This window comes from Gymnodraco acuticeps, unplaced genomic scaffold (genome assembly GCF_902827175.1).
Source record: "Gymnodraco acuticeps unplaced genomic scaffold, fGymAcu1.1, whole genome shotgun sequence".
Classification (NCBI taxonomy): domain Eukaryota; kingdom Metazoa; phylum Chordata; class Actinopteri; order Perciformes; family Bathydraconidae; genus Gymnodraco; species Gymnodraco acuticeps.
This window is the reverse complement of record NW_022991340.1, coordinates 969,238-981,050: the sequence shown is the minus strand read 5'-3', so window position 1 is coordinate 981,050 and position 11,813 is coordinate 969,238. Positions and strand designations below refer to the sequence as shown.

At 38.5% G+C, this 11,813-nt stretch overlaps 1 protein-coding gene across 1 annotated transcript; it reads left to right on the top strand.

Annotated features, from left to right (window-relative positions):
- Positions 1 to 1,917: 1,917 nt before the first annotated feature.
- On the top strand, positions 1,918 to 6,199 carry LOC117562693 (claudin-15-like). Its single transcript, XM_034240567.1, has 5 exons — positions 1,918 to 2,235; positions 3,262 to 3,426; positions 4,377 to 4,458; positions 4,547 to 4,657; positions 5,162 to 6,199. Exons 1-5 carry the CDS (start codon positions 2,019 to 2,021, stop codon positions 5,259 to 5,261), a joined length of 675 nt encoding a protein of 224 aa, XP_034096458.1. The 5' UTR covers positions 1,918 to 2,018; the 3' UTR covers positions 5,262 to 6,199.
- Positions 6,200 to 11,813: the final 5,614 nt, after the last annotated feature.

Sequence of the window (11,813 nt, the reverse complement as noted above, 5' to 3'; positions counted from 1 at the left end):
AAAATACATCATATATGCATTGGCATGATAATATTATTGTGACAAGTGGGGTATTCACCTGGTGTTTCCAGAAGATAGACGTAGATGCCAAAATCGACCGAAGGCCACTTTTGAGGGTCGTAATTCCATACATTGTACATCCAACAACCCACACAGCTCTAGTTTACGCTGGTAACGACCTAGAGCACACCCCTCAAGTCCAGAGATGTAATCCGAAGACATGCAGCGATTTCTTCGGTCGTTAATTCAGAAAAAAAACCTAGTGCGCTCTGCCTGGCTACATTAGCTAGCTGTTTATATTAGCATCGCCAGGATTTTTGCACCTCCAGAAAAATGGCATCTTTATAAAAAAATATATGGCGCGCGTTGCATTGTGGGTAGCTGTGACGTCACTGTGTGTGAAAGAATACTACCATGTTTAATCATGTTTTATGCCGTTTGCTAAGACTTGATAAGTCGCTCATAAAACACAGGAGGTATGGAAGCTAAGAACACCATATGTGGTAAATTGTACAGCTAATATAACACAACACATTAGTTGTATTTCCTTTAACTGGTGGATATAGAGTTGCTGCAGTGGAGACACTGCGCACAGCTGATCGACAGCTGGGACACAAACCACCAAATACAAAAACATAATTCAGATCCAGTCGTCATGACTCCACTTCGGAGGGATTCCCCGATCATTTCTTACAGTCTCTCATCAAGGGGGGTCTCCTGTCCCCGGTACAAACACACTGCCTGAGGAAGGCTATGTGTCTTTTTTTTGTCATGAACCTTTTTCGGACCACTTATTTATTTATTTTGGTGACGGTCCGACCTCCATGCTGCTACTCTGGTTCAAACTGCATCCACCAAACAATATGATTTATCTTGATGTCCCCAAAATAACCAAAATCTGACGCGGTGTGAGATGTCTTTTTTAGCTGTTCTGTTGTCATTTCCTGCGATCTTCTTCATAAAGTCAGTCAGAATGAATGAATGAATGGGCGTTTCTTTGACTATTTATAGGCAAATATGGGCGTTACGTGAAGCCCGCAAAAGCTGCACCGCATTTCGAGTCGATTGTGATTTATAAAGGGAAACCGGCGTAGGAAGTGCTGTACGCACTTTCCTCGCCGGTACGCAATGTTTGGTGAATTGGAAAATTTCGGAAAATTTCTGTACCTATTTTTTGGATTTCTACTACGTAAGCAACCTTCCCACGTGAATCCTACGCACGGCGTTATAAATGAGGCCCCTGGTCTTCTCTAAAGAAGAGGGACCAATGGAAACGTTGTCATGTTGATGTTGTTCAGCATGGAAACATTCATTAGCTAACAATGACATTATTGTTCTATTAATATAAAGGGAGGTCAGGTACTCTTTAAAATAGCTGCTAGTTATGGGTACTTTTTACTGAAGTACATTTCAAAGCCCATAGTTCTTTACTTTTACTTGAGTAAAGAAGTTTAGTCAGTACTTCTACTTTTACCAGAGTATTTTTAAACATGAGTATCTGTACTTCTACTTGAGTAAAGGATGTGTGTACTTTTTCCATCTCTGGGTGTGATGCACCTTCACTCTCCAACACCACTCACCTACCCATCATCCCTCGGACACTGGGTAACATGAGGAGCCAAAATGTGACTCGAATCCCATCAATAACATTTTGAAATTGTTGACAGAGTGTTCAAAGGAAACGTCAAAAGGTGACAAATAGCTGAGAGTCTACAGACGTTATTAAGCGCAGGTTTAAAGGTTGGTGAAACTTGACTTGGGTAAACATTTGGAGTTTTTGAATAGCTTCAATAGAGCTGAGAATAAAAGGGGAAATCATAAGTGGTCTATTTGGGATGAATCATTAATTTGTGGCTTTCTGTATCATCTGGGTTGGTGGGAATGGGTCTGGCACTTTGGGACTTTGGGGTCGACAAATCCACACGTTTGCGGAGGAAGATATCTGGAAGTCAACGTTTGTATTATTTTCTCTTATTTGAGATAACTCTACATTGGTCGGATAAAGGAAACTAGCGAGTATGAATGCCATAGTTGAAGCTTTGGCCTTCCTCCTGGGGTTTCTGGCCTGGCTGATGGTTGGGATCGCACTTCCAAACCGATACTGGAAGGTTTCTTCAGTGGATGGTAATGTTATCACTACATCAACCATCTATGAAAACCTATGGATGTCCTGTGCAACTGACTCTACGGGAGTTCACAACTGCAGGGATTTTCCATCTCTGCTCGCACTAAATGGTACGTGGCCAACATATAAATAGCTTTATTAGCGTCTATTAATACTTATCTGGCTTTAATGCTAATCCACCCACTCAAGGAGTCAGGATTCTGAATCAGGATTGCCACGTAGCCAATGAGCAAGACCTTACTCATAACGCAGTATTCAAGTTGTGTGGGGAGAAGTGGCTTTTGTAACAGGTTATGATGAACAGATTAAAAACAGAGTTGCTCTTGACATGTTGAATCTTATACCACTGGATCAAACTCACCAGTAGAGAAACGGCTGTCCTTACTTTCCTTTGTTTTCATAGACAGGATTGTAGTGTACCTTTAGGAGAGTTCTACTGTACTGGCCATAATCTGTAGTAAAAACGGGTAATATAAGATATAATAAAATGAGAGGGAAGATAAGCAAGCACAGCCACGTGAACCCGCACTAATAGACTCGTAAATTAATAAAAGCTTTGTGAATCTGTTGGACACTGTTAACGAAAACCACCAGTAAAGGCATTTAGCAAAGTGATACAAGAGACCAGGGATGTTTAGCACATGAAACATGAAACTGGATGCCTACTCCTATATGAGCCCTGGAGTAAACATCTTGTTCATCCCAGTACATGCTTTTCCAATCACACATACTTCTGTTTGTTGGAATTAAGTTTTCAAAAAGTTGCTGTCATGACTCAGACCTGCGTGGCTCCCCTTCAAGGAAGCAAGAATCAACTCACTGAAACTACAGAGGCATTAACATCTACAAACATATTCCATCATTTGGAATACGATGGATGTTTGGATGGATTGAAGAACATGTGTTTGTTGAGATGTATTTTGTGTATTCTTAGCCCTCTCATTATGTTTGTTAGAGGGTTCTGCATGTGCTCAAAGGACCAGGGTAACCATTAGTGAGCCACTAGGGGGCTCGCGACAAGTATTGTTGTATCAATAAAGTCATTACTGTGTTACTTGAGTTTTTAACACAATAGGAAACAATTGTGATGTTGATACAAGTCCACATTATAGTATTTTCTTTATGTTTGCACACAGGGTACATTCAGGCCTCCCGGGCGCTCATGATCGCTGCCATCGTGTTCGGGACATTTGGCCTCGTGGCCACTCTCGTAGGAATGAAGTGCTCAAAGATAGGAGGAGAAAACTACGTCCTGAAGGGGAGGATCGCAGCCATTGGAGGAGTCTTCTTTTTATTACAGGGTAAAGACTTATGGATGGATGTAATGGCGATGCAACCAATGAAAATGTTTGGTTTCTTGAAATGTATTTGGGTAATGAAGAAAGGTCCCCGCGTAGTACTTTGAATTGACTGAGGAAAATAAATAGCCCACTGGAGGACACATAGACACAAAAACACCCAGAAAGATCAATCACTTCTGGTACCCAACTCTCTGTGTACAGAAGACAAGCTATCAGTAAGTGGCTCACCAGTTGAAAAGGTTATCCAAACCTGCACAAAAGGCTGCCAGTAAGGTATTTGGATTGTGAGAATAAGTCCCGCGATGTTAAGTACACAAATGAATGCAGTGAGCGGACACTGGTGATCTCAGAGTACTTTGTGTCCCAAGCAAAAAATTATTGCAATTAGTCAAGTTCAAGTATTTTGTATAGTGGATATAAAGCTGACGTCTACCAATGCAGGTTTCTTAATAATTGTATTATTTTGGATGGAATGGGTTAATGCTTTTTAAGATAAGATGGGAAATAGTCCTCACATCCTGACCGCAATCAATTAATAAAGTACCCAAAGACAAAATACATTTTAACATTTCATTATGATCATTTTGAGTGGCTTCAGAGGGAGGTGCTGACAGTGGGGCCAACTTAGCAACTTTCTTGTGAGATAACGCTGACTATTGCAGGTGGTGCTGCTACCTATTTCATCTGAAGGACTTGGAAAGATTGAGCTTTGTTTTTCAGTTTCATACTTTAAAAAATCTAGCTTACATTTGCTGGCTCTCCAATTGTATCCACCATTGCATGAATTGGGACTGATATTCCCAACATGGCTTTCATTTTTTACTCAAATCAAATCTTAAAATGACTCTAAAAAAGGTTGTTCATTTTATCGTATCTGTGTGCTTTGTTTTCATCAAGAATACACCCCGCTTGCCTAAAGTAAACCATGTTTTGTGTTTTGTTTTGTGAAGGGATTTGCACCATGATTGCCATTTCTTGGTACGCAGCCAACATCACGCAGCAGTTCTTTGATCAGTTTTATCCAGGGATAAAGTGAGTAAATACATTCTGCATCACTATGTTGTGAACAGTGGCTCAATATCTGCTGTTTTCTAATGTTTTCACTCTTATTGTGTCACAGGTATGAGATTGGAGAGGGCCTGTATATCGGCTGGTCTTCAGGCACACTTGCCATTTGTGGAGGAGCATGCCTGTTGTGTGCTTGCAAAGTCAACAATCCCAACGAAAAAACGTGAGTATGTGTTGAGCAAACTTTTGGCATTGAGTGTGTATAGTAGTGTTCGAAAAATATCACTCGTCACCAGCTTGAGCTTCAATAATCAAGATACATGTATTTATGATCCTCTCAAGAATGGAAGTAGTCATCACAAACAGAGCATCAACTAGTTCCTGAACAGTGTCCTTCACATGCTGATATCCAAGAGAGGGAGTTACACAGTCACAAGATGGAGGAATAGAAAGCAGTCTTCAATGTTTAGTTCAGATTAGCTCCACGTCAGAAATGAGCATGCTTGTCATATGTCTATCTCCATAGAGGCTGAATCATCATGTTAATCACATAGCTATCATATGCCTAAAACAGTCCTGATGCTCTTCTAGGTAATCAGACATCCTGTCATGTACACAGCTACAGTTGGGATACCTTTGTTATCATGTTACTCTCAGATTGGAAGAGGACATTCAGTATTTTTAAGTAGAAATGGTGCATAGTACTGCAACTTGTCTTGTGTTTCAGACAATATCCATACCAACCATCCTCCAGAGGACACGTGCTGTCGGCTGGGGCGGTGACTCAGTCTGCCCCCATTAACTATGAAAGAAATGCTTATGTCTGAGAGTTGACTTGACCAATTCACCAGACCATGACAGTTGAAAACACTTTTGATAAGACTCAAGATTTCATATAACTGTAAAAGGTTAGTTGAAAGCAATAATATTAAGTTTAAATGAAAAAATATTAGATTAAACTTAATATTATTCCTTTCAACTAACCTAATACAGTTGTGTGAAATGTGTTGATGTAATACATTTAATTCAAGTCAACATTTAAGTCTTGTCAGTGATCATAATCAATGTTTAGGAGTTGAAGATACGTTTTCTTGATTTGATTTTGTTTTATGCAAACCTTTCAAAGCTACATTTTGCTGTACCTGAATTGTACTATCCAGCTTTATTATAATGATTGCTGGATCAATTGGTCATATGCTGATAAATATACCATGACAAATCTGATTATCTGACATTAGGGCATGTATACTACGTCATTTTACTCAGGTTTACAGGTTCTATTGTTTTTAATTTCTTTTTTATCACTTTTTAGTAGGACTATGGATAAACTCAAGTTAGATATATGTAATCAATGGACCACCTTTAACTGTTTTACAATTGTGTAGTCAGTTAGTGTATAAAGAATTATCCTTTGTAATGTATCCTCAAATCTGTCTCAGGTTTTCTGGTCTATCATTTGTCTCTAAAAACACAGAGCTCAAAAAGCTCTCCCCTCAGGTAAACTCTGGTGGATGTTTCCAGTCACACAGTGTGATTTTATTTTGAATCCCACCTCTGAACCAGAACATTTGAGAAACACAAATGTAAATTACTTTTTGTAAAAAACAATTAGGACGTGTATGTTTTTAAAATGTAATGTCATACATTGGGTAATTCTGCATTTGTTACTGTGGATTTTAAGTATGTTTTATAGTTTTATAGTATAATATTTTTAGTAACTGATTGCATAAAACCATATAAAATGTTCCTTGGAGATCATGATTTCCAACATATTTCATGAAAAGATAGTTGTAGTAATACAACAATTAAACTAGTTAATGTGTTTTGGATCACAAAGCTTGTTTGCAATCGTCTCCTTTGTACGGAGCCCTGGAGGGTTCATAGAGAGAAAAATAAATAAAACGTGGCCACGCTTTAAATACAACGAGGCCAAGCTTTATTAACTCGTTAAAAGCGTTACGTGGCCTGTACTACGAAGCAGGATTTGCTATTTACACTATTCATTCATGAAGTATGACGCTGCGCTGTCAGCACGCGTATCCATGTTTGTGGTTGGTCAAATGTTGCTAACCCCGTCCCTTTCACGTGAACGCGCTCAGCCGGACAGAGAAACCCTGGTTGATTTACTGAGTTGATAACCAGCTTCGTAGGACCGCTTAGCGACATCGCGTTTGTTAGGGTTAGTTAAGCCGGGTAAATCAAACATATCCAGGGTCTGTTGAACTGGCTTCGTCGTACAGGGCACTGGGCTCCGTACCTTTGACTAAAAAAAGAATACAGCTAATATTGTAGTCATGACACATATTAAGCCTTGAAATGATACAGTAAATAATACATATTTTTCCATATTCAGTCTTAAGCCCCATGGACCCGAGCTCGGGTCCGAAAATGCTATATATGTAGCAACAGTGCTATATCTGAAGTGTCATTCATGAAACTGTTAATATTCCATACCAATCTGACCGGAGGAAACTTGGCTAACTGACGATACGGAAAAAAATAAGTTTTTCGAAAAATAAGTCTCACAAGAAGCCTCTAAATGAGCCCATGGCAAAAACGGGCAATTGCTATTTCTGCTCATAACTCACAAAAACGATCATTTATAATTCATACTTTCTGCACAAACAACACATATTCTGAAAGCTGAGATTCCACAGATTCCATGGGTATACACCCCATCACTACAGGCACAACATTAACCGAGCTAGCAGCCAGAACATAGCAAGTAAACAATATCAGTTTTCAAATCCATGACAATAATTAGGTCTTACCTTGGCTGTTTTGTGATCAAAAGTTGTGTTCAAAGGAATAAAAACGCTGCTAATGTCTCTTGTCACTTTAAAATGATTACTGATAATCAATCCTTTCATTCACGGCAGAAGAGTAGGTCCAACGATTAACAGTCCGTGGCTTCAGCTGCGGGAGATGCAGTTTACGCATAGCTCCCCCCTCCGCAGGCGTAACGTATTTACGATATTTTACGATTCGATTGGCTCTAACGATTCAAAAAAGGTGTCAATCACCCAAATCGACCAATGGGTTCCAGAGATAGGATCTTGCGTAAGTATAAGTAAAGGCAGTATAGATGGTTTACACGGTTTACGCACACACCCACTCTTTTTACGCAGCATAGTATAGCATAGCATAGCATAACATAGCATAGCATGTCCCGCGGCGACAGGAGAGCAGAGAACGGCAGATCGATCAGCAGGATTTGTTTTCTTTGTCTTCATTGTAACAATGGCAGCCAGAAAGAAGACTTTTTTGTCCGTCGAGGAGGCATTGGACATCGTATTTCAGGACTCTCCGTCGGAAGATAGTGATCTCGTTACGCATAAAGGGGACAGTAATGACTCTGATTATGAACCTCCGTCACCGGAAAGGTATGTAATCTCTCTGTTTGTATCTATTACTTGTTTATTTGGTGTAAGAGTATTCATCTGTTTTTATCTTTTTGTTATTTATTTGGTGTAAGAGTGTATTCATCCATAGTAATTTCCCACACGTGACAATAACACGACGGCATCCATCTTGTGATATAATGTTCTTTCACACACTCAACAACAAACAAAGAAGATGGATGCCGTTTCTTGTTCTTGTTGTTGAAATAAACAAGACATATACATGTTGAATTTAACACGGTATTACATTTCATTTAACTGACGCTTTTATCCAAAGCGACTTACAATTATTACAATTATTACTTATATTATATATATATATACACACATGCATATATATAAAATATAAATATATGACAGACGGAATATTATTAAATATTGAAAAGATTATATGAACCCTGTCTCACATAATTTACACAGTATACATTTTGAGTGTTATAATGTTATTTCACACACTCAAAATTGATGTTCTGCTGTTGTGGTAGAGAAATTATTTCTGATTTGAGTTACATTTTTGAAAGTACAAGTCAGAGAATTAATCTATTTGTTTTTTCCACATTTGTTTTCACAGTGAGGAAGGCGATGATATGGCTTCTGGATGCCCGAGTATTATGGGGAAGATGCCACCAAGGTCAGGAGGTACTGCAGGAGGTGCTCTGATGCTGGCAACAGAAGGGTGAAGCAGTGGCGGTTCTAGACCAACTTGACTGGGGGGGCCACTGGGGGGCCAGTTATTTTCTGAGGGGGGCACAATAAATGCAGGACGAAAAAGAGAACTAGACAGTATGAAGTAATTGCGCATAAGAAAACAATGCAATACAGTTATTGGTATTTGTTTCAGTACACTTATTTATTTCAGATAGATCTTATAGTTATTACTGTTAGCTTCAGCTTAAGTTATAGTGCAATGTTTGCACTAACACCATATTTATATAAAAATAAAGGCAATGAACAGTTACATCTCTACTTTACATAAGGATGTCTGCACAATCTCACATTACAGCAACAAAATCCTGCGGTTTTTGGCAAACCGAGTACCAGAAAATATACATTTAAAATAAAAAACAAAAATTGTTAGGGGGGCCACAGGGGGGTCAGAGGTCAGTGTTAGGGGGGCACTGGCCCCCCCTAGAACCGCCCCTAGGGGTGAAGACACCCGGGTTGCGTTCCGATAATCCAAAATTAGCTCCTAAATTCTAACCCTATCTCCTATTCCTTGACCTCTGAGTGAAACGTCACAGGGTTAAGGGATAGTGGATAGGAGAATTCAAAAGGACTTAGGAGAAGAGACCGCGGTACTTTAGAGAATCCGAATGCACTTTCACTATCCGACGTGTTTATGATGCGCCAGCGGACGTCATGAATGTGCGTCTGCTGCTGTGGGGAAACTATGGAAACTACAGTTTTCTACAGCGGACTACAACATGGATGTTCAATAAGAACGAGGGACTACTGTAAACTCATCGAGAGACTCTGCACCGTGCTCTGATGCTGTTGTTTTATGAACGTGGACAACAGAGAAACATATTCTTCATGACCAAAGTTGGAATTGAAATAAAAAAGGAAAGTGAAACTTATGCTCGTCACCCTCTCCCTCCGGTCCACATTAATACAAATGATCCCAATACGTATGATTGTATGAACTATGAAAATATCTTAAAATCAATACAAATGTATTTATTATAAACGTTAGTCCTTAACATCTATCACTGTGTATATCACCATTCAAACATCTTTTACAAGTTGAACAAACCCCACACAGCTCAGTAAAGACTGTGAAATGTTGACTTTATTTGATCATTTCAGTAAAAACTAACGTTCATATTTATCTTTTTGATTATAATACTGATGAACGTTCAGAAAAAAGCACTTTGGCAACTTACCACATACGTTTTAAAATGCTTAATAAGCACCGTAACTTTCATGATATCATTTCTCGGTCATAATCGGTTGTTTCCGTGAACGGCCGACTGTTGAGTGACGGCAAATTCTGCGGCTGCATGCAATGCATTGTGGGGCAGCATTTCTCCTCTCCTTTCGGTTAGGGAGGTCCAGTGGTTCCTAAGCTAAAGGAGGGTATAAAGGAAGTTTGAAACCTCCTTTCCTTTCATTTGGAGAATTGGAACGGCACTTATCATGGCTGCCAGTGACGTACTTCCGGGTCATTTCACTCCGTTAGGAAGGTTCCTAAGCTAAATGGACTATTGGACTTCAGCCCTGTGTACTGCAGGAAGTGTCAGGTCGCTCTGTGCTTCACTACCAAAAATAACTGTTACAGGCATGACTTACTGGAGTAAGACTGTAACATTCAGGGTTTGTATAAAGTTTATATTTTTTACCCAAAAAATGCTCGTCGTGTGTTGCTAATTTTTTTTAAATAAATCTGCTCCAGTTGGAGTCAAATGTTTCCTAAGTTTCCTCATTTTTATTGTGCAAGTAACATGCATCTCATGCAAAGAGGGAACTTCCCACACACACACACTTAATTTTTTTTTTACAATAATTATTATTATTTTTTTATGGAATGAATACCAATAGTGATAATTAAATGTTATACAATGATTTTTACAGTCTGGTACCTGAAAAAGGTTAAATGGCACTAATGAAACCAAATGTGCCCAAAGCTTAGTCCGCTTGGACTTTTTTTTGGTGCTAAATCTCTCTAAAAAGGTCAATTCTCACTTGTTTTGCCTCAATCTTGATACAGGGTACTTATTATATGTTATACTTTGGATTTCTAAAGCTTTGAGGCTACTAACCCATCATTCAAGGGTGGTTTTTACTATAAGTAATAGGTTTTATTTGGGCGGAGACAAGAATTTACACTTTTTGACTATGTTCCATCTGGATTTACTCTGACACTGAAACATCTTTATTGATTCTGACACTTCTACATCCAACTCACAGATGTGACCTTGCTTTGATAAAATAAATTATTCATATAACCCTTTTAGAAGTTAAGTTATAGTCCTTTGTTTTGGGCATGTAATTTTCGAGCCTGAAACCTGAAAAACAGGCTTGGGAGGTTAAATATGCCACCTACTGGAGTGACTTGGTGTTACATCTAGGATTGACTAGGTGAAATACCAGTGTTGTTGGGAAACTGATCACAATCTTTAACCAACATCACCGACACTAAATAGAGTAGGAAATAATCTCAGGACTAGATCACTATGTCTAATTTCTTGATTAAGGCAATATTTATTTTTTTCCACTCATTCACAAATATTGATATGAAAGTTGCAAATAGGTTTTTAGCACTCTGCACTGAATGGTGGTAGTTTAATTATGTGCAGGTTTTTGTAAATATGAAAAATGAGTGTTTGTTTTTAAGGTTGCAAACATATTTAGGGTACATATGGACATTTTATTTATTGGGATAAACCCCTTGAGATGCACCATCTCGTTTTCAAGGGGGTCCCGAAATATATATATATAGTACAGGGTTCATACACTTTTTCACCAATGATTTTCAATGACTTCACCATGACCTTTACCTAATTTTCCATGACCAAAAAAATTACTCTCTGTCAGCAGTACCACTGAAAATTGTTTATTTTAACATGGAACAGGAAAATAAGGTCTGCATATGAATCATGTTGTGCCTATCTAAAACCAATCAAATAGGCTTACTAGCTTCTACACGCTAAAGCAACTAAAATCTCTCACCAGCCAAATACAGTCAGTTAAATGCCATTTTACGTTTCATTATACGATACAGTATTTAATATCATTATAGTATTACTATTTCGGCAATTAGATACAATATAAATTGTAATTGATGCAACTTTAGTTACATTTCCACGACTTTTCCAAAACGTTGGGAAAAATATTGTTTTCCATAACTTTTCCAGGGCCTGGAATTAGCATTTTGAATTTCCATGACTTTTCCAGGTTTTTAAATGACCGTAAGAACCCTGATAGTATAATGTAAATGCACACAAAATTAGCATTCTTCACTGAAAGGAGACAAAGATA

Excerpts from the sequence above, each read along its gene's own strand:
- LOC117562693 (XM_034240567.1), top strand. The coding sequence starts at position 2,019 with ATGAATGCCATAGTTGAAGCTTTGGCCTTCCTCCTGGGGTTTCTGGCC. Across the intron at positions 3,427-4,376 it reads AGTCTTCTTTTTATTACAGG|GGATTTGCACCATGATTGCC; the intron begins GTAAAGACTTAT and ends TGTTTTGTGAAG. Across the intron at positions 4,658-5,161 it reads AACAATCCCAACGAAAAAAC|ACAATATCCATACCAACCAT; the intron begins GTGAGTATGTGT and ends CTTGTGTTTCAG.